This window comes from Anopheles coluzzii, chromosome 2, assembly GCF_943734685.1.
Source record: "Anopheles coluzzii chromosome 2, AcolN3, whole genome shotgun sequence".
Taxonomy (NCBI): domain Eukaryota; kingdom Metazoa; phylum Arthropoda; class Insecta; order Diptera; family Culicidae; genus Anopheles; species Anopheles coluzzii.
Window position 1 is genome coordinate 109,341,668 of NC_064670.1, and position 26,450 is coordinate 109,368,117.

At 45.3% G+C, this 26,450-nt stretch overlaps 2 protein-coding genes across 5 annotated transcripts in view; one reads left to right on the top strand and one right to left on the bottom strand.

Annotated features, from left to right (window-relative positions):
- LOC120953004 (uncharacterized) overlaps positions 1-26,450 on the top strand; it is a 218,831-nt gene that overhangs the window by 167,493 nt on the left and 24,888 nt on the right. The gene's annotated exons all lie outside the window — the stretch shown is intronic.
- Positions 306-26,450, bottom strand: part of LOC120947347 (inositol 1,4,5-trisphosphate receptor) — a 41,954-nt gene continuing 15,809 nt past the window's right edge. The window contains exons 2-13 of one of the 4 annotated variants that reach the window (XM_049607032.1): positions 18,646-19,059; positions 18,382-18,568; positions 14,799-16,709; positions 14,216-14,547; positions 13,820-14,118; positions 13,236-13,517; positions 10,960-12,449; positions 10,185-10,889; positions 7,107-9,732; positions 6,693-7,030; positions 4,591-5,529; positions 306-4,511 (exon numbers count right to left, since the gene is read on the bottom strand). In XM_049607032.1, coding sequence (XP_049462989.1) covers positions 4,425-4,511; positions 4,591-5,529; positions 6,693-7,030; positions 7,107-9,732; positions 10,185-10,889; positions 10,960-12,449; positions 13,236-13,517; positions 13,820-14,118; positions 14,216-14,547; positions 14,799-16,709; positions 18,382-18,568; positions 18,646-18,746 — 9,297 coding nt within the window. In that variant the 5' untranslated portion in view covers positions 18,747-19,059 and the 3' untranslated portion in view covers positions 306-4,424. Of the gene's footprint in view, positions 4,512-4,590; positions 5,530-6,692; positions 7,031-7,106; positions 9,733-10,184; positions 10,890-10,959; positions 12,450-13,235; positions 13,524-13,819; positions 14,119-14,215; positions 14,548-14,798; positions 16,710-18,381; positions 18,569-18,645; positions 19,060-26,450 lie in introns of all 4 variants that reach the window. The other 3 variants (XM_049607031.1, XM_049607030.1, XM_049607033.1) reach the window with 3 other exon arrangements.

The window sequence follows — 26,450 nt, forward strand, 5'->3', positions numbered from 1 at the left end:
ACAACAACAAGAGATTACAGAACTTGAACAGAGTAGTTAATCGTAGACGATTGTAAGCTGGCTTTCGATCGATTAGCGTGTTGATCGACTAGTGTGGATCACGTAGTGTGTGTGTGTCAATTGTGTAGGACGCTAACAGCGAGATGTAGACACTAAACATTAACGGAGTAACTAAGCATCCTCAGAGAAGCGGCATTTGTCCAGAGTAGCAAGTTGAAACAACCAAACAAAAACAGAGAGAGAGATAGAAAAAGCAGCCAAGCAAAACAATGCTAAAAACACGTGGAAACTGCCTCATTTTTTATAAACCAAAAAAAAAAAAACAAACAAACAGTGGTGATGTAGTAGTGAAACCTTGTAGTAGGTAACAACAGTTAGTCGTAAAAAGTTCGCCACCTCTTTGTCACGTGTGCTTGTGTGTGTGCGTGTCTTTCTCTCAATGCAACACCGTAGAATATCGACGCGGGGACGGAAACTCAAACGTCACGCAGCACGCTTTAGTATAAACACCAAACTGTCAACTGTCAAATTCGAAGCTTGTGAGCGAGCGTCATTGCGATAAGCTACTAAAAAAAATTGGGCTCTCTTTTTGATAAACCATAGCTACTGCTAATACTTATACCGCGCTAGTTGGAAAGGGCCTGAAGGGCTGGTTGAACGTTGAACTTGAATAGACGATTGCACACTTCAAAACGAAAACTTTCTAATCGCTCTTATCGCTAGTGAAGTAAAACAGTGCGTAGTGTAAGAATAGAAGTGATGCGCAATATTAGTTGATTTGCTTCAATCCAATTGTCCATTCGCTGGAGCCTTTCCCTTTCTGGTTTTGTGTTAAAAAACAAGAAAATTAAAGACTTATTTTTTGTACGATTTTTTTTGATAATTTGTTATGTTTTTTTTTATCGTTTGCCAAATATTTCTAGGTATGCAATCGTGCCTCGAATCCAAAAATATAATTGGAAAAAAACAGTCAAACGATTTCGAAAATCTTATAAGATTTAACCTTGTTCTCCTGCAATACATACGTATTACTGTTACCATAGTTACTATAATTACGGTACGCACTGTATTACTTGTAACGGTACTGTACTGTACTGCAGCCGTCAGCATCTTTGCCTTGCGCCGCCATTTACCGTGTCCGTGTGCCATTTTTGTCGTCGCTGTGCAGAAGCAAAATGGAAAGGGTCAAATTTTAGAACCGCCAGTGGGTTTTTTTTTCACTTTGCGTGTAGAAACATTCCATTCCTTCCACAAGCTCGCGCTGTGTGCACAGTACATTTTGCAAATTTAATAAGACAAATTCAAATTTTGAATGTACTGGATTGAAGAAAAGGGAAATTCGCTAGTATAAGAAGTAAAGATGAAGAGAGCAAAAAAAAAACCAAACAGAAAATAGAGAAAGAAATACAAAATGGCGGCCAAAGGAAGCAAACACATAGGAAAACAACAACACAGCAATGGAAGCAACCACCTAGCAGAGGTGAAAAACGGCATTTAACATAAAGGTAAGGCATTAAATGAAACGTAGAAGAGAACATAGTTCGACAAAACAAAAAACTGTACTGTTGAACAGAAAGCAAAAGAAACGAAAAACAAAAGGATACGTACGTAGTAGTTGGCAACGCTATTTAATAGCAAAGATAGGAACAAAAATGGGTTAAAACGCAACCAAGTAAAATAGAAGGAGAAAGAAAAAAAAAAACAACCGTATTGTGATTAATCCACTGCGCTCTAGTTGATGTAATAAGAATACTAATAATAATAATAATAATAATAATAATAATAATAATAACAGTAGTAATGCTAATTGTAAGACCATAATTGTGAAACTCGCCCCTTCTAACAACAGTCTCCCCCTGCATTGTACTGTACGATCGATCTTCGTACTTGATCCTCGATCGTGTCTCTGTTGTAAATAGCGCTACACTGAGCTAACGGCTGAGCGAGAGGGGCTTCTACTATTGCCAATCAGAAGTAGTCCTCACAACAGCACCAACCAACCCGAAAAAAGGGGAACAAAGTCAGATTTTTAACCCAAACCAAGCGATCGAAATTCAGCTCCTCGTTTTCTCCCGCGATGCGATGGTGAGCCTTGCAGGCAGGCAGGCAGTAATTGTAACGACCAAAAACCGCTCGTGCAGCCCGAACTCGGTGATATAAACGGGAGAACGGGAGATTCTGCTTCTTCCTCCTAGTAAACAACAAAGAATGAGTGGTTCAATTGTTCATTGTTAATTCTGCATCCGAAACGAAATTGTTTGCCAGTTTCTTTCCGCTTTTTTCTAAAGAACATTTAAAGTCGACACAAAACTTTGTTTTTTCCAGTTACAGCAAAACCTTGTTTTGAAGAGATGAAGAATTGTAGAGTAAGTTGTTGGTAGGGTTTTTTTTTGCTTTGTTTGACATACCACCATTCACTAAGTGTCACATATCTATTTTGCTTTGCTCTCTAGTATAAAGTGTAATGCTTTCCTGTTTTTGAGTTTATATTTAAGGTGAGCTTGCTCTACTTTTAACAAACTATTCACTTCTGAGTCTATTATGTGTTGTTTTTTTTTTCATTCTTTAGTTCAATCCCTCTTTCTGTGTTTGTGTTCTGCTTCTTGCAACGTTTCTTTTCACTATGTTTGATTTCGCTCATATGTATCACGTAGTAATGTAAAGTTATTTTGGGAGTTTTTGAAACTGTTTCTCATTTTCTCATCTCTTTGCGGTGTTTATTTTCAATTTATCTTATTTTTTAACCCCCTTGTTTTTCGCTCTAATAAACAATCGTGCTTTTATTAAACGTACTTTACGATATACAACGTGCGGTGAGAAGACAACAAGAACTCTTAAATGCTCTCCTCTTGTATCTTTTCACACAATAACACGCCTCGCGCATTTTACATGAACAATGAAGTGTGTTGAAGTGTGCAATTTTTTAATATAAATTTTATCTTGTACACTTTAAAGATAATTTCAACAATGGTTTGTTTATGTTGCGAAAATAGTGCAGATAAGCACAACAAAAAAGGAACAATAAACAAACAGAGCGCGAAATAGAGTAGAAAGCGAAACAATCCAACAGAATACAACATAATTACAATACTACTAAGGAACAGATCATAACAAAAGAAGACACACACAGGATTAGTGCTCTAGTAAGGTGATGTTTCGGCAAAAGATTGCACAGATTCCATATAAAATGAATGGGAGCAGTATTATAACGATTATTCGTTGCTTGCGTTACGATTTGCTAGGTTTTAGATAGGTAAGATACGTATAGAAAAATTGCTTTTAAACCTTCCTCACGGTGCAATAAGTCACGAGTCTTAATGGGGATGAAAAGTTTCTAAGAGATTTAGCGATTAGTTCTAACCGGGGGGGATTTTCTTCACAATCACAATTATTGTCAGCGGTACAGAGGTTGTCGCAGTGCAGAGAGGGGTTTGAAATGGATTTTGCTATTAATTAGAAAAGCACATTAGTAGAGGGATTGGGTATACAGCACAGTGTGCTAACAGTATAAAAGGTCAGTCTGTTAAGGTTAACGGCCATAAAGGCAACAACAACGCGCTACTAGAGACGGGGTGGGATTAAGTGCAAGAGATTCACGGCAAAAGAGTCACGGTTTGGTTAGTAAGTGGTAGCGGCGCCCTACCAAATAGTGTGCCACAGGAATGAGTTTAGAGAATGTGCAAGTACGGTACGATCACAACGACGCCTAAAATTGTAGAGCTAGAAAACGACGGTATAGAAACAACACAAATGTAAACAATTTCTCCTAAAAGCTACAAAAAACACTTTCTCTCGCCACACACACACTCATATAGATCGTATAGAATCATTCATTATCGAACACTGTTTTCCTGTATTCTAAAAGGCTTACTTATTTAATGATCCGTTGAAGTGATTGATTTTACTATTTAAGAAACGGTTTGTGTGCTTATAAAATTAATCCATAAATAACATGCAGCTTAGCTTACTGAGCTCGTTCAACATTTAAGAGCCCTTTTCTACACAACTACACGCTACGGTTTAAATTGGCCTATAGGAAAGACTAAACTGTACACCCTCTCTCTCTCTCTCTCTTTCTCTCGCTTTCATTTTACATCATTAACAATTTCTCTTCCTCACACACTCACTCACTTTCGGGACGCTGAGCAGCGGGTAAACATAACCACACGCCATTAAGTTTAACTTGAAAATGGGTGGAAATCAACAACAAAAAACATTATCAAAACGATCGACTCACTCAGGGACGAAGAGAAGCTATCTTCTCTTTCAGGACAAAACATTTAAATAGACTAACTGACAAAAAAAAAAAAACAAAACACAAGGGACCGTCCGTATCACAAATAATGTTCCGAGAACAATTCCACTGCTTTTTAGGCCATCAGCTTGCGCCGGCCATCCTCACCGAGCAGGGCGGACGACGAGCATCAGAGCTGTGGGTAGAACTGGTACGATGTGGACGTGGTTGGGTTGAGCAGGGCGTGTCTTTGCCGCTGTTTGCGTTGCTCCGTCATCTAGAAAAAGGCAAAAAAAAAAACGGGGAAGCAATTAACTCCTCTGTCACACCGCGAAAGGTTCAAGCTAAAGCCTCACCTTATTCTCCAGCTCCATGATCTGCGTCATCAGCTCCCGCACCGCAATGTGGTTTGTTTCGAGCAGATTCTTCAAACTGCGCAGTTCGATCTGCTCCCCATCGCCATCGACCGCAGCGAGCGACATGGCACGCAATCGCGGGAACCAATCCTGTATGTTTGCCTTCACCATCGCGTGCACGTAACTCTCCGGGCCGGTAAACTCGGTCGGATCCTTCACCTTTACCAGCACGATAAAGTACAGATAGTGCCACATGTTGTGCTCGTTCTTGATGTGCTCCTCGAAGCTGACCGTCTTGTTGTCGAACGCGGACCGGTTGAGGCCGCAGATGAAGCAGGTGTTCTTCAGGATTAGCTCCTTCTGCTGCTTCTCGCTTCTCAGATCGGCGAACGTGTCGATGATCACGCCGAAGATCAGGTTCAGCACAATGATGATGACGATGAAGAAGAACAGCAAATCGTACACGACGCGCGGTACAAACAGCGTCTCCTTACGGCTCGGCGCTCGCAGTATATCGCCAATGCCGCCCCCATTTCTTAGGCCCTGGTTGAGGGTGGTGATGATGCACATGATCATTGAATCGCAGCCGCGCTCCTTCATTTCGCCACCATCGTCGGCTAGCTCGGTGCTGGCGGTACCGGGGGGCTTCGAACAGGTTGCCTGTACTACCTGGTCCACTACGTCCGGCGGTACCATGTGGCTGACGGTGGCGGAATCTCCAGTGCATCCGGCATCTCCGGCTGTGGGAATGGCCGGTGGTGTGTACTCTTCATCGACTGGCACGAGGAAATCGTCCCGGAAGAACATGTACCCAATGATGGAGAACATGTAGACGAGGATGAGCGCTAGGACGGCGGTTAAGATGATCGATCGCCCGTTTCGCGTTACGGAGCGTATCACATTGAGCAGGGTTTCTTCACGGTACACCACGTCGAAGAGCTGCAATAGAAACAGTAATATTATGACTCATTATCATCTCATTCAAATTGAGCTTAATTCCATCGCTAATCCCTATCGGTATGGGATCCATGACCCAAACAGGTTCAAGATTCGTTAAATATCCGGAACAGGTACAGTTACAATTCCAGGACTGGAATAAAATTGGGAGCTAATTCAGAACCGATATGTGTTCGATTTCAGGACCTGTATGGGATCAGTATTAGTTCCAGGACCGGTAAGGTTTCATGATCGATTCCAGGACCGATATGGGTTCGTGACCGTTTCAAGAACCGGTTTGGGTCCAGTATCACTTCCTGGCCCGGTATGGGTTCAGCATCAATTCTAGGTCCGGTATTAATTCGGAATCAGTTCCAGGACCGGTATGGGTTTAGTATCTGTTCCAGGACCGACATGGATTCATGATCGTTTTTAGGACCAATATGGATTTGTAATCGTTTCAAGAACAGGTTTGGGTCCAGTATCAGTTCCTAGACCGGTATGGATTCGGAATCAGTTCCGAGACTGGCATAGGATCAGTATCAGTTTCATCAGATTTGAATTCAATATCAGTTTCAGTAGACCGGTATAAGATTTTGATAGGTTCCAGGATCGGTATCGGTACAGTATCAGTTCCAGGACCTTGATTGGTTCCAGTACTGGTATCGGTTAAAGTTCAGTGCCAGGACAGATATTGTTTCAGTTCTACTAACTTCAGGATCAATATGGGGTTTTGATCAAATCCAGGAACGCTAGCGGTTAAATACCAGTTCCAAAATCGTTACGGGTTTGTGATCGGTTCCAGGACTGGTATTGGTTCATTATCAGTTTCATGACCAATATGGGTACGTGATAAGATCCAGAACCAGTATAGGTTGAGTATCAATTTCAGGACTTGTTAGAGTTCGTGATCCAGGACCTAAAGTTCCAGGACCGATATGAATTTGAGATCGACACAACGACCGGTATAGGTTCGTGATCAGTTCCAGGACCTTTATGGTTTCAGTATCAGTTTCAGTACTGGTATCAGTACTGGTCATGAATCATGATCAGTATACAAACTAGTATGGATTCAGATTTAGTTGCTCTTAAGGTCCCCTTTGGATTGATGCGGTACCTGAGAAAGAGTAGCCGTGTAACACTGTACGTAATTCACTAACACTTACCAAAATGGAGAAGAAAAATGGATGAAGCAGCACACCGAACACGCAGAACAGCAGGTAGAAGAAGTGATAGAGCAGCTCCGCATCGGTAATGATCGACACAAAGTGCTTCTCGAGCGTACCGTAGTTACCCATCAGGCTGATAATGTGCACACCCTTCATGATGACGGTGATGCATCCGAGCAGCCAGAGCGTCGGTTCCGGACCGCAGGAAAAGATGAGCCGCAGTATGAGGGCCACCACGAACGTCCTGATGCCCGATTGACGCGGTAGCGTGATGACGATCGCAAGCGATACCAACATGACGATCCAGATCAGGGACGAAAGATGGAAGCTTAGTTCTAGTTGAAGGAGATGAGAAAGAAAAGCAAAGTTTTTAGTTTAAAGTAATTCAAAGCCTCGCTTAACATCCCTCACCTGGTAGAGCATTTTCAAACGGATAGAAAAACGCCACAATCAAGTTGATCAGCACGGCCAAATTGAACAGAATGTTACTCCACAGCGACATGTAGCTGCTGACCCAGAAAAGTGCCGGCTGTCCGCGCAGCTTCTTCTGCCACTTCATCTCATTGAACATCGCCTCGTGCCGGTCGAAAAAGTCCGCCACCTTGCTGCCCTGATCGTCCCGCTCGGCCGTATTGAGCACGCGCACCTTCGTATCCTTCGTCAGGTACTCGCAGATCTCCGGAATCGGAAATACGATCTGCTCGAGCGTTCGATCGTGCCGCACAATTTCAATCTGTGCCGTGTGCGTCTGATAGTAGAGCAGTGCCTGGTTGGTTTTGCTGTTCGCTTTGCTTGCCGCACTGTTAGCACTCGCACTGCTGGGTGGTCCACCTCCGAGGCTGCTCGGATTAGCGCCCGGGAAGGTGGGCACAATGGGGGCCGCGTTACTACCAGCCGTACCACTACCATTGTAGGTATCGATCTTGAGCAATCCCGCCAACTCCTTGTTATGCTGGGCCAGCTGATGGCACAGGATGTAAATGTTGTGCCCGACTTCCTTCGGCGATACCCCAACATCATCATCATCGTGCCCATCATCACCCAGATCGTGCCGCAAGCCTCCGTACCCATCATCCACTCCACCTCCACCACTTCCAGCACCGCCACCACCACCACCAACACCACTGCCACCTCCTCCACCGTCGCTCTGGTTCAGCAGCATCAGTATGTTCTCGTCCTGATGGTACGCCCGGCACGCCACCTCCACCAGCTGCTTCGGGTTCATGTTCGCCAGAATGCGCTCCGCATTCTCACTATCTCCACGCGACTCCATGATCGCCAGCAGCAACTTCGACGCATTGTTCTTCAACTCCAGCACCAGATCCATCCGGTTCTTACCGAGCGGATTGATGTCGTTCAGTATCAGCGCCGTAATAATATCCAACCCGTTCGATTCGTGCGTCGCAATGCAGTTCTGATTATCATGGCACGGTCCCTGACAGTACTCGGTGAGCGTTTCCAGCGTCTGATTGATCAGCGACACATTGTTCTCGTTAATGTACAACCCCAACAATCCCAGCCCACCCGTCGTCGAGCCGCAGATACAGTCCAGAAACATGAGCGTCTCCGACACGAGATTGTAGTTCGTCTTGTTGTTCTGATTGCGCAGCAGGTTCTGCAGCTCCGGGTTGTGGTTCTCGCAGAGCAGCTGCAGAAAGCGTAAGATCGGCTGCATCACCAGCACCTTGTTCGAGAGCTTGTTGTTCTCGTCCTTGTCTTTGTGCTTTTCGAGCTTCTCCGCCAGGATGTCCTCCAGTGCCGAGCTGCCAATGCTCATGAGCGAATTTTCATCCCCATTATCGGAACCCGTCCCATCGGAAGCGGCCGCTAGGTTGCGCGCGTTTATGTACGACTGTTGCGTCATGAGGGCAGCGTTCTGCAGCTCCTCCTTAAAGTCCTCCGTAATGACGATCCCGTTCACTTTGTTCACGTTCTTGCGCTGCCCGATCTTGTCCAGATCCTTGCCCTCGACCTTGCTTTCGCTTGCCTTGTTCGCCGCCATATCGGACGTGTTGACGGTGACGGTTGACTTTATCTCCTGCTGTGCGTCCTTCATCTTGTCGAAGAACACCTTAAAGAACGACTGGCTCAGATCGTTGCTCAGGAACTTGTTGTACATGCCCTTCTGGATGATCGGGTTGCCACCCTCCAGTAGCGCGATGCCCAGCTCGATCGCTTCGACGAAGATCGACGGTGAGTTGATGGATTTAATGACCAGCTCAATGACCAGATCGCTGGCCCCTTCCTTGTCGAGATGGTTCTGTACCTCGTGCAGGGTACGCCCAGCCCGGATAAGATACTTCGCACCCGGACCGTGCGACACACTCGCCATCGGTGACCCAACAGCCGTAGAAACGTTCGCCGGCTGCAGAACGGCCGGACCGACCGCCCCCGGCAACGCTGCCACCGGTGCCTGCAGGGTGAAATCATTCCCAAAGTAACGTTTCAGCAGAATCGTCCGCAAATGATCACCCTTATCACCGTAATCGCAATCGATCGTCATCATCTCTTTGAGCGTCTTCAGTATCTTCACGCACAGCTTTTCCTCCTTTTCTTCCAGCAGCTTTTCAGTGTGCTTGATGAGATGACGGATAAAGTCACCGGTTTCACACTTTTTGCGCGATTCGGTGTTCAGTGGGAAGAGCAACTCCGACCGATAGAGGATGTCTACCAGCAGGGATTGTTCCGCTTCGACCAGCGGCTTAAGTTTGTCCTCCAGCAGCGACACAATGTCCTGCAGTCCCTCGATGATGCTCCGATCCATGCGCATGATCTGCGACTGGGAGCGTTCCATCTTGGTCTGCTTGGTAACTAGCAGCCATTTGCTGGTTTGGCGCGAAAGCATTGCCGTTTTGTTGAACATCTTCACCACCTGGTTCTCGAGATCGATCGGGATGGCGATGCCGCGTGGTTTCGCTTTTTCCGAGAGCGTGCGGATGCAGTTCTCCACGTTGAAGCGCTGCGACGGTGTGAGCCCTTTGCATTGCGTCAGTTTGAAGGAGTTCTGCAGGATCTTGACGAAGATTAGCTGCCGTTTCTGTGAAGGAGTACCAAGGAAAATAAATTAGTATTCAGTCATGTACTTCTCTTGTTTTGCCGCAAGATGGCGCTAAAATGCATCAACACTGGGATTCACACACGCTTTAGCTTGTCTACAAAATGATCGAGCGAACCTTTCCAACTTCTAGCGATACTGAAAAGTCACACCACAGTGTTGTTTTTGCCTTGCCTGACTGAGGACCAGCCTTTTCAACATCGGCAACCGAACATCGTTCAAGCTGTTCTGCCGCAGCAATCGCTTGATCTGGTACCGCTGGCCCAAGATCATTCGATTCAGCTGCGTTTCCCACAAGCTGGCCGGTCCACCTTCCTCCAGCCGTGGCTCTTCCGGTGCGGTATGCCGCTTGTGATTCGTTAATCGGCACAATCGAAAAATATCAATCATCTTCAATCACCAGTACATGGGCTTCAAAACCAATTAATACTAACCTGCAATGCCGTGCTCTGGTCGGAAAACTGACTGTTGAAGAAGGTCGTCAGTATGTTCATCACCTCGTTGCAGACGTAGTTCTCCAGCTGCTTGTTTGTGAAGGATCCACCCTTCACCACGTTGTTAATATCGATCAGGAACGACTTCTCGAACAGGCACCACATATGGTTCGACGAGTAGATCTCCTTCACCTCCACCTCCGTGTCGATGTAGCAGTGGCACAGGAAGTCCACGTACGCTACCTTCACCTCGGGAATGCAATCCGGGTGCGATATCATGGCCACGATATCGTCCAGCGCTAGCAAACTGTTGCACTTGATCTCGGTGTACACGTTCTTGCCCATCGTGCAGCAGGCCAGCAGCTTCACCAGCTCGATATGGTACATGAGCGGGCTCGGATCGGCCAGCGTACCTGCGCTGTACGATCGCATCAGCTCGACGAAGTAGTTGAACGACCCCTTATCGTTGTAAAACACCAGCACCTCCTCGCCCGCATTCACGAGCTCCTGCATCACCATGTCCTGGCACTTGCGTATGAACTGATTCTCCGCCTTGATGATCGTCTGCAGGAACTTCAGATACTCCACGTGCCGGCCGTGTATCTCGATGCAGTGCACAAAGTGCTGCACCACCTTATCGCTCACCTCATTGCAGAGGTTCAGATTATCCTTGAAGATGGCACACACCGTTTCCGCCTCCAGTATCTATATGGGGAAAAGACAACAGAGTGGAGATATGAGTGTGTCCCAGTGGAGATATTCGCAACCAACTTACCCCCGGATTCAGGAACAAATCCAACTGCTTGTGCAGCAGTATCTGGTTCTGCTGGTTGCCTAGGCAGAAGTTTTGCAGGAACTCGTGCGCCAACCGCATCAGCTCGTTCATCCGATAGTCGTCCTTCTCGTCGTACGGGATCTGCAGCAGGTCCAACACGACCGTATGCACTCCAACGTTGCGCAGTAGGCGCTGCTCGTGCTTCCGTGGCTTCACAAACCCGTCCGGCCCAGTTGCGGTGATGCACAGCTTGTTCATGCGTATCAGTATCTGCTGTATCTTCTTGTACTCTTGCGATTGTTCCGGATTCAGCTCCGGCCCTTGATCGAAGTTAAGCTGCGATTCTTGCTTCACGAGCTCCGGTTTACCCTTAGCGTTTGTCGATTTACCACCACCTCCAGCTCCTCCCTCACCCTGCTCTCCACCTTTGCCCCCGGAACCATCGCCTCCTTCACCACCTTCCCCTCCACCACCGGCCAGCAGATCATCCGTCTGCTTCGACTTGTACACCCACAGCTCCGACTTCTCCACGCTCTGCCGCAACACGTCCAGATCGGACTTGATCTGCTTGTACGACTCCACATCACTGTCGGACACGAGCAGCTGCACCTGCCGGAAGGCGTGCAGTACCTCGTGCCGCTGACTGAAATGGCGAAACAGTAGATGAAGCGCACCAGACACCAGCGCTGGATACTCGTGCATGATCAGGTGTAGCAGTACGCGCAGGAACGTCCGTCCACCTTGCCCGTCCAGATCGAGCGGATTGTACGTGTCCTCGGTACAGCCGAAGATACCTTCCGCCTGGTAGCCGATCGATTCAAGGTCAATGTTTTTCTGCCGCAAATTGATGTTCTCCGCCGTCGGCGGAAGGCTTGTATCGGTCGCTTTGGATCCGCCACTGCTGCTTAACCCGTCCGTCATGGAAGTACCACCCTCGCTCGACATTGTGCCGTGCCCTTCCGAGGTCGAATCGGACGCATTGGTGGTAGTAGTGCTTTCAACCGTTGTGTTGCTCAGCGTTAGTGATACCTCAGAAGTTATGTCTCCACCCATACTACTGTTGGCGTCCTGCGACACACTGTCAGCGGGCGGCACCACCACCGAAACTGCGGGAGATGTTGTATCGTTCGAAGTAGAGGGAACGCCTCCACCACCGGGCGGTATGATTGTGGGCGTTTCGGGAACAATTACGGTAGGGGGCGCTAGTGCCGCACCGGTCGATGCCGTTTGTTCGTTCTCATCAAACTCGCGCTTGAATATGGACAGCAGACAGCTAATGCGATAGTCCAAACGTACGTCCAGAATGAACTGAAGGATTTCAATGATCTTCAGCTTGGTGTCCATCACGAGCGGATACTCCTTCATGAGCTGAGAAACGGACTTGCGGTGCTGTATCGTGGGCGACACGATTGCGGTCGAGATTGGGCCGAGGGTGAGCGAGGTCATGACGGCACCCATATCACCGATGCGTCGCAATACTCCGCCTTCCGCTGAAAGGGGGGGAGGAAGTTTAGGAAACAAATGACTTTTAATGTATCGGAAGGAAGAAAGAACACTATAGCGTGGAGAAGGTAGAAATTTTGAACAACATTTCAGTAGCCAATTTAAGGAAAAGACACCACATACAAGCACTAGGACATCAAGATACGTTCAGTTTGGAAGGTTTTCATATTCTCGCATTATCATGATGGCACCGAGAAGCCGAGAATTTATGTTTTTGATTAGCTCCCAATTCCTTTCACCGTACTCCAACCCGGTTGGGCCAGTAGAAAGAGATTGACGCAAATGATGATGTCAAATACAGTGCCCGAACCCAACAGCTAGCTTTATCATGGCGCAGATTCAATTAGTCCCAGAAGAGATAACGAGGAGGAGTCAAAATGCGTGCGTCAATGTGCTGCGGAATAATATCGTGGCAGGAAAGCAGGAGTTCAACGGTGGGTGTGATGATTAGGCGTGTTGTTTAGGGGAGTTATGGAGTGGTTGAAACCGTGAAGGTACTCTAAAATATAATTAGTGCTAAATTAGGAATAACGTGCATAATGTCTTCATCCGCCTAGACGAGGTAATAGGATTGCTCCAAAACGGGGAGATTAAATTACAGCGTAATTGAATAATTCCAGCACACAAACCGTACTAGTTAGGGTACCTACATTGAGATTGTGCATTCCTCGGATTAGGATTTTCCCGTGAGAAGTGTAGTGAGAGGCATTTTAGTACAAAACTACATATCTAAAGCGAGCAACGCTACCATGCAAATGACCCAGACTTACCACCACCACCATCATTGCTACCGGGGACTCCACCACCACCACCGATGTTCGCCTCCGGGATGCTGCCGGAGCGAAACTTGCCCGCACTCTTCGTCGCCTCGATGGCGGCCAGCACGGCCACGGTCGAGGCGGAACGGTTCAGCTTTTTGGGCAGCCCGAACTCGGTCGTTAGCAGGCCCCCGGCGCTAGAGTCGCTAGAATCTTTCCGACCGTTCGACTCCTTGCCGGCGTCCTCGTCCTGCACCGCTATGCCGGGCAGTGCGGTTCCATGTTCCCCCGCTGCTGCTGCTGCTGCTGCTGCTGTTAGTGTGTGTTAGTGTTGCCATTTCGTCAAGCGTGCAATGGACAGGAACAGGTTTCGAACGTGGCTCGTAGTTAGTAGTTTAGACATTTAGTTGTAAAGGTAGCGCGCATAAAAGAAACGGAAAATCACGAGTTCCGTCCCGAAGACATAAAGTTAGAAAAAAAACATTCCATCGAAATGCTCCCTCTACTACTAACATTAAGACTTAAAGTTAACTTAACAAACGGTTAATGTTGAAAGAAGAAACGTTAAGAATAGAATAACAGTCGCCCGCGACACTTACAATCGATATGGCCAGTCGGGAGGCCCGTCCCGTCCGCCTCACTGCTCGACACGCAGTCCAGTATGTTGAGCAGCGTTTTGGTCAGCCGCAGCAGATCGCTAAAGCTGTAAAACCCGAAGTAGATGAGATCGCGCGCCAGCTTCACCACCTCGAACGTGAGCTTGTTTTGGTCCTGGTCGGCGAACCACATCTTCGAGACGACGTGATTGCACAGGTAGTCTTCCACGAACGCGATCGTTTTGTTGAACCGGGCCCGTACCGCTTCCTTGTTGCTGTCCAGCTGCTTCTCGATGTCGTAACTACAGACAGAGCGCGCGCGAGAGAGAGATAGAGAGAGAGATACATTACTGAACCCGGATATCTCACGGTAATCGCGTACACCCGCGCCTCACTTACTCGTTGATTGACATGACCGTTGGTATTTCGGACCAGAGACGCGCATACTTGACCGGCGTTACCGGTTCCTGTGGGTCGCGGTCGACGTGCAGGTGCAGCATCAGGCGGCAGAATGACGCACGCAAATCGTACGGCACCGTCTTGTCCGACATGCAGCGCAGTATCAGATCGATGTCGAGATGCGGCGAAAGGTTGTTCAGTGCGAGGTACTGCCGGTTGAGGCACATGTTCGAGAACAGGTTTAGCTGGTGCCGGTAGTAGTCGAGGATGGCCGTATCCACTGCACGCCCGATCTTGAGCCCTTGGGCCAGCCGGCTCATGGATTTTGATTGCTAGAATGGAGATGCAGAATTGGCACGGTTTAATGACTGTCTACTAGAGTACGCAGTGAGTAAGAGTGAGTGAGTGAGTTGTTGGAAGCTGTAAGAATTCAAATCAGCATCAAGAGTCTAGCATCAAAGTTTAAATAACTCACTCTTTTTGGGTTCAACTCTCTCTAAATCTCTATAACCACTCATATACTAAGATTCAAATCACAGAAAAGAGCGAGTATTATCTCCTCCAGTCAATACCCTAAACTTACCGTTCGATTCGTCCACATCAGCACCACCTCGTAGCGCTTCTTCTCGTCCAGCTTTCGCTTCCCGTTCGTGGTGCCCTTCGAATCACCCTCCACACCCGAGCTCGATTCATCCACCTCCCGTATCTCGGTAAACTCCCGATTGCCTCGCTCCAGCTCACTCAAATACCCGAGCGGATCATCGTCCACCTCGCGCAGAAACGTTTCGATCAGTATGTCCGCATTCTTCGAGCTCAGCACACTCTTACATATCAGCTCCTGCGTGACCGCGATCGCCTTCTTGTTCGACACGCACAGATCGGACAGATAGTCCAGAAAGCGGGACTGCCAGCTCTGCATGTTCTTCCGTACCAATCCCACAAAAGTTTCGATCTCCGCCGCCGTAATGTGCTTCTCCAGCAACTTCCGATTGTTGTGCAGCAGAGCGGTGATCGTATCCTCCGCCAGTATGTCGTACCCGATCTGTTTCTGCATCAGCCCGAAGTGTTTCGCAATGTACTCCTGGTTTTTGCGGTAGTCCTGCTGACTCAGCTTCAGTATCCGGTAGCACAGCCGGAAGATGTTCTTGAACGGTGCATTTTTCGGATCGCCCAGCTCATCGATCTTCAGGAACGGGCCGTCGTTGTTCTTCGTCTCCTGGAACGGGCCCTGCAGGATCTTGAACAGCTGCTTCAGGATGTACTGCTCGCGCAGCAGCTTCTGCCGGTCGCGGTTCGGGTTGTTGATCGTTAGATCCAGTGCGTCCGATTTGTTCTGATCGTTCTCCTGCCCCGCGATGAAGAACACAATGTCTTGGAGTAGGGCGATCAGCGAACGGCGCTCGTTGGACGATATCGTGCCATTCTCGAGCTTGGTACTCATCGCCAGTAGCAGCTTGCACGCGTCGTTGGCAAAGTCTAGGTCACGCACCTCGACCGGCGATACCGGGATGAGCTGAAACGCTTCCTTGTCTTCCTTGATCGCCGAACAGCCCACCTTCGACATGACGGGCTTGTCGTCGTCGATATCGATCGGCACGGAGGTCGCATGCACCCAGGTGCTGGAGCAGAGATGCCGCAACCGCACGTAGCTCGACTGTGGGACAAGCCCTTCCGGACGGGTGATGGTTGTCGAGTCGAGCTCAAACACTGACGCAATATCGCTCGAATGTGGTACCGGCACGAGACGGAACGAATCCCCTCCCTGCGGGTGGCTCGAACTGCTCGACTTTTCCGTCCGCGAGATGTCTTCATCGATTTCCGCCGCCAGATAGTACCCGGTCGCTAGATGCTTGAACCGGAACAGCGAATTCCAGTGTCCCGCTCCACCCCGACAGCTGTCGTGCTGGACGACCTCCACCTCCCACAGCGCCTTGCTGCTGGTGGCGGCCGTCGCACTGCTTCGCCCGGTGGTGCGGAGAAACACGTGCTGCTGCTTCTTGTACTCGTCCATCGTGAGGAACTTTTCCTGCTCGGCGTGAAACAGCCGCACCACGTCGCCACCCTTCAGCACGTCCTCCTGGTTTTCGCGCTGCTCCATGAACAGCGTTATCTTCCAGGAGGTGGACGAGTTCAGTACGTTCACCTCCTTGCTGCCTGGGTTGTCCGGCAGCTCGTACGTGACGGCTACGTGCAGATTTTGCCGGTTTGCATTGACCGGCTTCAGGATGACCTTATCGCTGACGACCACATTGTCTCCGGCCGAGCGGAGCTTGTAGAACGGCATGATGTAGAACCAGGAGCCCTCGTTGCCGTTCGCGTCCAGGTACACGCGCATCGCGTTCTTCTCGAGCAGTGCCGGCAGCCGGATGTTGACCGTGACGTACTTGTTCGATTTGAGATGCAACAGCTGGACGACGCTGCCGTACTGGACGACCGTGCCGAGCAGCTTCTTGTTTTCCGACTCATTCTGTTTCTTCTCTATTTCGGCAGCGTGCTGTGGAGGGTTTTTTTTTTGTTTGGGAGAAAGAGGGAAATTGGGAGGAACAAATTAATGAAAGTCTCCTTTGGGGGGGGGAGCTGTAAAACTCTTCAACTGTCACGTATTGGGTGAGTGTGACCGACGTACAAATGGTACTCTAGGGGAAAATTATACCCAAAATTAGTGTTGGGGAAGGGGGAGGGGGGATGGAAAACTTTCTATTGAATGCCACACCAAGAAGGACAAACACCAAACACACAATCCTTGGTCTTATAGCAGCGGGCAAACTTGGACATTGAAAAGGAAAAAGTCAGCAATCATCAACATCAAGTTGGAACTTTTAACTGTTCATTTTCTCCATTGGAGACGACTTGACTTGGACACGATTAGAAGTCAAGCATCGCCTTTAGAAGTTTTTCGGCAAGATTTTTGGAAGTTGTCACAGAGCTTTTATATAGCCACGGGGGTGTTGAACCCAATCCAAATTCATTGGAAATATCTGAACAGTATCTAAGAAATCTGAACTCAAACTTTATGGGTCAAAATATGAACAAAACTCATTATTTTAAGATAGGATTGTTTGGACTCTTCGAATTCTTCGTTGCATATAATACCGAACAATTATTGATTCATATTAGTCTTCTATTTGGCGCATGCCGGCCCTCTAAAGGCTTTCGAAACTTATTCAGGTACCAAGCCTGATAGTCAAGTTCGAGTAACGATGGGGACCGATCGATAAATGGCTTGAACCCACGACGGACATGTTGTTAAGTCGTGTGAGTTGAAGATTGTACAGCAATTGAATAACAAAACACTTGTTCTTCGTTTTGTTCGAAATGTTTTTCTCAAACAACTAATTTGTTAATGCATAGATTGGAGCAGCAACAGGGAAAAGTTGTCAAAAAGTTACCAAATTCTGTTATTTCCTTAAAAAGGCCAAACTGTAATGAGACAGTGAGAGCAGATTTGTATTGACTTTAATTCGTGAGGATGCTTTCGTCACTGTCAACGGTCTGTCATGGCATGATGATCATTAAAACCATTATAAATTCATTCATTCCAGTGCACTTGTTTCATCAGTAAGATCAACTGACTATCATTTTGCAACAGTTGTACGTGCGGACTCGAGAAACGCTCTTTATCTAGCAGTTAACAAGCTCTTTAGCCAGTGTTTTGCAAATTTATTGACATTCGGACTCTAATGAAGTCTTTCACCAATTGGCAAAGCAATTAAAGACCTATGATGATGCATGATGCATCTCTAGTATCAGAATGAGAATTGATTTTCATATGAACCTGTCGATGCTGGGACTTCCGACAACGGATCAATGGGCCGTTTAACCCCCAAAGCTAACGATAACGACAATCATAATTAACAAGAACACATTGAAGCAACAGGATCACTGGAAATACTTTAAAATCGGTCCACAAATTAGAATTGCAAAATAGCAAGTTAGAAATTCGTTAGCATAGTTTGTTTCACCGGGATCAACCCATATGGAGCCGCCCAGTTATTCTTGCGCGAAAATGGTGATAAACTACAAAAATTTTAAGAAGTTTACAATTTTATAAATTTAAAATCAAATCTAACTATAAGAAATTATCTGATCTCTGCATTTCTAATCGCTGAGTTACACTCTCCTATAATTAATAAAAAAAAAAAAAACAATGCAAATCCCCTACTTACGTGCAACCGCTTGAGCAGGCTCGTATCGGTGTTCGTTGTCGTGCTTTGTTTGGCCGCCTTCCAGAACTGCTTCTGGGCGGAGTACCGGTTCATGGGGCAGATTTTGATCAGACAGTCGCGGAACTTTTCCGGCGGTTCGTTCAGATCGCCTGCCCCGGGACACACGACCACACGATCATCGACAAGGCTGTCAGGGGGAGTCGAGAAACAAACACGAAAAGATAATCAATCGAACCACGGAAGGACAATAGCGACTTTACTTACCCGAGGGTACTGAGAAACCCGGACACACTTCCTTCCGAGTACAGGGACACAATGTCCCCGAGATGCAGAAAGCTAACCGATCCAATCGTGCTGTCACCCATTGTGTAGCCGGGCTGTGTATTTGTGTGTATCTACTACGTGTTCCGACCCTGTCTCACTAGACAGAGAGGCACTCGATGTTGTACCCGGTTTTGGGTTTTTTGTTCTTAACCTCGAGGTATTGTTTTCCAAGATGATTTTGCTGTCTCAGGGAAATCCCCGCTTAAAAACGGGGAGGTTCACCGCTAATCCTGACTTGTGGAATGGGGTTTAAACCCCTTGACGGAAAACACTTAACCTATCTTTCTTTTTTGTTTCACTATCTCTCGCACACTCTCTCCTTTTTATATTTTTCTTTTCACTTGTAATTTTGTACTGCAAAAAAGAATTAAAAAACGAGTCCGTTCAGTAGTTAGCTCAGCTATCCTCCCCATCACACTTCCTCGGGCACTCGTAGTTCTTTTTTGCCTGTGAAGCACTCGCTCTACAACACCACGGATCGATGAATACACTTTGCACGAGTGGTTGACCATCTGTAAGTAGCGAAAGTACGAACAAACACCATAAGGAATTAGAAGGGCTAGCGTAGCAAAAGTGCAATCGGTTTGGTGTAAAGCGTTCAGATGGAAGACGAATTAGGCGGATGACAGAGCGCGGTATGAATATTTTAGATCTAAATGGTACGCGAGATGACGGTGAAATTGAGCACCCTGACATCGTAAAAAGCAAGGCGAAAAGAAAAAAAACTGTTGCAGAAACTGATGTAAACTTTACGCAGAACGAGCCGAACGAGCTGAACAGTCGATTAATATGGACCATATGGATGCGGCGAAATGAAAATGTGTTTCATTGAAATGTTGGGGGAGAAACAAAAATATTGTACCATAAATTGGGTCGGATGTGGATCGCGTTTCGAGAAACAGCTTGCTGGTAATTTGAGGCAAAAAATGAATTCCATGACTCGTGGACTGTTATAAAATATGTTCATAAACCATATGGCAGCGTTGGTGGAAGTTTGTGTAAGATAATAAAGTAGTAAACACAATAATTAACTTTGCCCGAGGAAAATGTTTCCCGGCTCGGTATGAAATGTGCTATCTGTGTTGAACCGTTGTAGATAGCAGGTTTATTTCTTAACGTTAAAAGATGTTATGTTAGTGTATATATACAGAACATTTCATTTGATTTTAGACACCTGCATTTTAAAGAGATTTTTAAACAATATTTTCTAGAAACTTATATGGATTCAAAAACTAGCTCGTGTTATCACCAAACGCATTAGGTTAATAGGATTCCAAAAAGGCTCATTTTCAAACAAGATCTTTCAAATCCGGACACTGAAATCTAACAGAGTTATAAAAAATTTAAAACAATACAGTGGAACCTCTCATAACGAGTGTCCCTCTATAACAAGTTTTTCGCATAACGAGCAAATCTAAATGCTCTACAAATACCTCTCTTGAAGAGTAAAATCTCGCATAACGAGCAATTTCATGTTTGTTCCCGAAAAGAAACCATAACGATTTCGCGAGTTTCAATTCTAAGAATCGTTAAATATCAAGCTATTTCCAAAAGGGAGCAGTGTATAAATGTAGAGGAAAAGTGGAAAAGGGAGATGGTACATTAACGCCCACTGCTAGTCCAAAACTCACGAGGTCATAGAAAAATCGCAAAAAGCCGGGGCAGGCAGTGAGCGCGACCACTCCACGTCCAGGTAACTCTTTTCAGATCATATAGCGAAGCTGAGAGTTTTTCTGCCCTTATCGACATGTCGAGTACCTAATAGACATTTGCTCGAAATTGTTTTTTCATATCTGCTCGATTAGTACTCGATACGCCTGAAATTGTGGATTTGTGTGTGATCGAGTGTGTTGAAAGCGCCAAAATTTGGTGTCTTCGTAAATTAGACTTTCTTCTATCGATGGACGATGCCCTCGAGCTCATTTCACATTCATAGCTTTGGTTTTTGATGAAAAATAAAAGCTGATTTTGTGTGACATTATTTTATAAAAATGTTGTATTATTTAAGTATAAAATGAGTACATGACCAACCATAACGATAGGAAACGTCATTTCCGAGCGAATCTATAAGAAAGCAACGAAAAAGCCGCATCACAGTTGATTTCAAAGGACCTTTTCTAAATTCAGTTTAAAGCTCTAGATGGAAGTTTAAAGCTCCAGTTTAAGGGACTTTGCTCGAATTCCCGGTTATTCGTGCTCAAAAATGTCAATTGGGTAAGTTAGGTAATGTCGTCAGTTTAATTGCTCCATTTCCTTCCTTCTTATTCGACAATATTGGAGGCTCTCCTCGGCTCTTGCCAATGTTGGAGACTTGCATGCATTATTGATCTACTTGCTCGTGAAGGTGAGAGTTTCGATACCAAGAATTGGCCAATGCATTACTGTCGCCAGTTGGAGGTGTTCCGTGCGGTTTTGATGCATATAATCCCAATATACCTGCGCTTTGCTTGACCTGAAACCAATTATTTTACTTTTCATATAAATTGTATGACAAAGAGCCTCCCGCATAACGAGTTTTTCGCACAACAAGTGAGTCTTTGGAACGAATGAAAGTCGTTATGAGGGGTTCCACTGTTGTTTTAAATCCCTTTTTAATTGTAAAGCTGTACTTTTCATTTCAGATATATTGTGTGCATGGTTCCATGAAGGAAAGAATGGTGCCTTAGTCTGGAACGCCATACAAAATTCAGAAGTAAGCAGAATGGAATGAAATGAGTGGAGATGCCTGGTACTTTTTAAAGTTAACATATCGAACTAGATCATTTGTCGATTTTATAGAGTAAAGTGTGTAAAGTCATAGAGTAAATGAGCAAAATGTCTAGAATACTTTCATTATCTCGATACGAAAATATACAATACAATACGATATCATCATTGAAACTAAGCTAGGCCATTAAATGTGTTCACGTTTTCTTCCCAATCTGTGTGTCACTTCTTCTAAAATTGCAAAATCTTTGTATGCAAAAACTATAACCAAACTTCCCAAAGACAATCAAGAGATTGGCGGATTAAAATAAAATAAATAGAACATCAACACCTTGCGGCTGTTGAGCGAAGCGCTATGCAAAATCACAACCCTCGCAGGCAGATGAATAAACAACAGCTAATGAGTGAACGGATTTTATCTCACTTGGAGATGCATTTAAAGTGGAGCAGAGAGGAGGAGTGAGAAAGTGAGGGCATCAAAACACACAAACGCCTTGCAAGGAAACTTATCGCACCTCTACAGCACACGCTTTGAAGGTGAAGGGATGCGTTATTCCGTGCGTCATTCTTACGCGATGCACATTGTAAAACGATCGTGCTCATTGTTGGCAGCCAGATTTGAATATTCATTTTATGATGATCAAACACCCAACCCATAAGTAGATAAGATTGAATCTCTAATAACAAACCACTTCCAGCGGGTAATCGAAACGCTTGATTTTGATAATGAATTTAATCCAGCTTGAAGCTGACTTCATCGCTTCCACTACACATTGCGCACCATCGAACACAGTAAGGAACAGCAACAGTGAGGATATAAAAATAAATCGTAAACAACGATCAGATCCAAATCGATTCTCTGATATCGTTAGAATCATTGGAAATGTACACAACCAGGGTTCATAAAAATACGCGTGTCTGTTTCCTGCTGGACGTTGGTACGTGCTGTTTGCTCTACGATTTTCCTGATTTCACTTCAAGGTTCCGGATGTATGTTCTTCCTTTTGGAAAAAAATGGTTTAAAATGGAGCACTTCGTTTGCCCCAATTATTAGCTCGTTGATTTCAGATTCTGGGCGGGTAAAACTGGAACGTAACGGAGCGTTCGTTTTGCTGTATTTTGTGTGTTTTTGTGGGAAATCGAATAAGGATGGTACCAACTCCTGATACTAAGCATTGAATCGAAGTTCAAGTGGTATTGATTTTAAATCCACTTTAGATAAACATCGCTATCTGATATGAAGAAACAAAAATGGAACACGCACCGAACGAATGACTTCTACACATTCACTCTTTCAACTTCAAACATCATACGCAAAACCACGGTATGTGTACGATACACGTTGTACTCTGAAAGGTGTGTTTCCTCTCTAGCGCACTGGAACGCCTTCACGCCAAGCAATGGAAAAAAAATTGAACCAAAAATCGAAACTCTAAAATAGACAACCGTGACTAACTAAACAAACGCAACGATGTGCGCTTCCTCAACGATACGCAGTGGTTTTAACGCCCGCCAACCTGACCAGTCAAAGAATAATAAACATTTTTCCCCTGCACACACACAGACACACACACCACACTGGACGGTGCACACGGAATGAAGAGCCGTGACATCATGTCGTGCCAGTGATTTGCTTCTCGGGCGGTGCTGAAAGGTACTGAAGTGTGGCGCTGAACGTACGATGGGATGCGATATTCTATGAAATCGGGTAAGGCAGCCTGAGTAATTGGACATGATTGTGCTAATAAATCAAGCTGTTAAGTGGTATCGAGGGTAGTAAGGTTTTGCACGGTTGTGGTTGAGATTGTTGTTGTGCCGGTGACGATAAGGAATGATATGCGGCGTACGTTAAAATGCGAAATAGTGGGCACATTTTTTGTTATGGGAGAACACTGTAAGGGTTATGCTTTAAGTGATTGGTGTGGCATTAAAGTGAATTGGTTGAAGATCTTATAGGTCCTCACTAATGCCTATAATAGATGTGTTTGTGATTCGTTTTGCTATAGTGCATACGAGACAGATGACAAAGATTCATTTAAAAACTTAATAAGAAATCCATATATTCCTATTGGCAGAACATGTGTTTCCGCCTCTTCTCACAATCGCATATTACGCATAATGTAAAGTTAAAACATGGTAATATATGGTTTAATCATATTTAGAAGAAAAATAATAAATCCATCAAGAAATACCAAAGATTTTTTTACTAACATAAATTATAATAAAATTACTTTAAACCAGTTTAAAACTAAGTGTTATTCGTTTTCTCGTTCAGCACTATCAACTAAGTTTGCTAAGTAGCTAAGTTTGTAAATAAATTAAGGTTATATTATATACACAAGTGTCCCATCCAACCTACGCAAGATTCTAAATAATAAATAAATAAAAAAAAACTGTCATATTTCAAAAATGTGCCCGTTTCCCTTTAAAGACCGTAGGCTTAAATTTCAGCCTGTCAGCTGTTTGCATTGAATAGCAGTTTTCGAGCAGCTATCAAAGTGAGTATAATTTTTATCGCTTCTGCTTCTGAATGAAGGGTTTAAGAGTGTTTTGTGTACTCGTCAAGTTACCAGAAAGTCTGTTTGAGCAAACGTTTTCCCCCGTACTGCCAAAAAGAGATGTTCAAATTTGGTTAAAAAACCACCTGGTCTACATACACTTTGATTCTAGATTTCACCATCTGATCTCTTTAATGCACCTTGGGATTAATGAAAACACGACCTTGTTTTGACATTTTTTCGAGCAGGTACTCGAATCTTGTTCTTGCTTTGTGGCTGAAATAATCTAGGCTGATATTCGCAGGATAGTTTCGTGTATGGTTTTGTATAGAATGTATGGATTTCAGCCGCCAAGTATCAAACTTCATATTGAAAAGCTGGCTAGTATCGTGAAACGCCCCAATCTTGGTACGATTTGATACCAGCTTGAAGTTCATATAGGAAGCAATTGATCATGCTTATCTGCAACTCTACACGTTTCTGTACGAATATCAGTTTTTATGATAAAATTGTTCTATATAGTTTGCGACAATCGAAACGAAAGCGTCTCTAGGGAGAGTTTTGGTATATAATCAGAACAAGAACATGAGAATTTCTATATCCTCTCTGTCAGGTTTCATTTGTCTTTTTTCTTTGGTACCAGGGATTCACTGTAGATTGACTTTCATCCCACAGACATAGCCCAAGAACACGCAACATGGCACGAAATAAGGCCATCTATAGCGGAAAGATTGATGCTGCTTAAACCACATTTTAACTAGAAGACAATCGACCATGTCATATGTCACACATCATCATCATCATCATCATCATGACATCAGTGTATTCTAGGGTGTACATTATCATGTTGCTCCCTAACTTAGGAACTCAGCTGCAAAGCTCAAATTTCACAGGTTAGCAATGCTCGTATTGTTCTTGAACCGGATCTTCAACGGAAGGTTTAAATGGCTCACTTCAGCAACGTAATATTTGTATCATTTCTGTAGGCCTTGCATACATTCTGCAAAATAAAAAAAAAATCTAGAGTTTTCAGATAGTAATAATAAAGAAAATTATTCATAAGAAAAAATGGAACGATAATGTACTCGTATTTCGATCTCCCATACCTTCGCAACCGTTACACGCTTCAATATCCTGTAGTACAACCATTACCTGTAACCTCCTTCTCCCCGGAAACGTGAGCAATTGTACCATCATCCCGGCATACTAAAACCGAATTTCATATGACCTACATCTGAACACGCGGCAAAGCAACTTACCGTGTGCCATTGCAATGCAAAAAGCGACCAGAAAAAATCAATAACCGATTTCCTCGCTAAAACCTCACGTACGGTAAGGGTATTATGCTGTCCTAGTACCAGGGCAACCATTGGCAACCCAACAAATGGAGACGCATGGTCGCGCATTTCAAGAAGCCGGCACAACGCTTTACCGTACGGCACATACCATGCCACTGTAGGTGTATGTGTCCCAATAGTTTACAAACAAATGTTGCCAAAACCGATGCCAAAGCAACAGTTATTTGTTGTGAATGTTCCTGCTGCGCCGTTGCTTTGTTGTTATGTGTTTTGGTTGTGTTGCGATGAATTAGCAAAATGCATCGGCCGTATCAAGTGGCCGTCGTGTATCGTTGATTAATTGCGGTTTAAGATCTTTTGCCGCCGATCGGAAAGGCCCGTCTAACTTGCACTGTGGGTAGTTATGGGAAGCCGAACACATTCCATCAATGGAGACAGATAGAGAGACAGGGAGAGACAGACGATCAATTGAACGTCAATTTCCTTCAATTGACGTTCGTCAATGCGTGTCAGTGACTGCCCCCGGTTCAATTGGCTATGCATTTCGCCGTGCGAATATTAAGGTCGAATGTAAAATGAACTGCAAGAAGAGTGAAATGACTTTACAGTGTAAATGTTTAACCTTTCAGTATCAAAGAATATCTCCCAAATGCTTAAAAAAAATGCATAAAAAGAGCAGAACTTAGCTTCCACCAGCAAGATTTACATAACGACCTCTCCCCGCTTAACGATCATGCCCAGAAGCTGTCAAGCCACAACCTAATGCAAAAATGCTATTTGAAAAGGGTAAAAGCTAGACAAAGTGTAGAGAAAGCGTAGTCCTTTCATTTACATTTCCTTTTCCCTCAGTTGCAGTAAAAGCGAGCAGACATTCGCCGTCGTTGTACGATAATGTTGCCGTTACTCCTGCTGCCTGGCATTGGGTTAGGGGTTTTGAAGAGGAATACAAGGGAAAAGCTGTGTAGAATGGTACAAAAAAGAAACTAGATCGCCACGAACGCCAATACATCCACAGCACCAGCCACCAGGTTGTGTTTCACAACCATTTGCCTATGCCTAATTGGCATTTCCGTATGGTTTCCGTATTTATTCCCTGGTGTTACGATTTACTTGCTCTGCTTTTCTTCTGCTGGCGGCGTATTTCCTTTCCCATTATTCCATCATACACAGTATATATGAGCGTTACCGAACAAATTGCACACAGTGCGGGAACGGAGTAGAATCCAATCCGACGGTGGTGAAA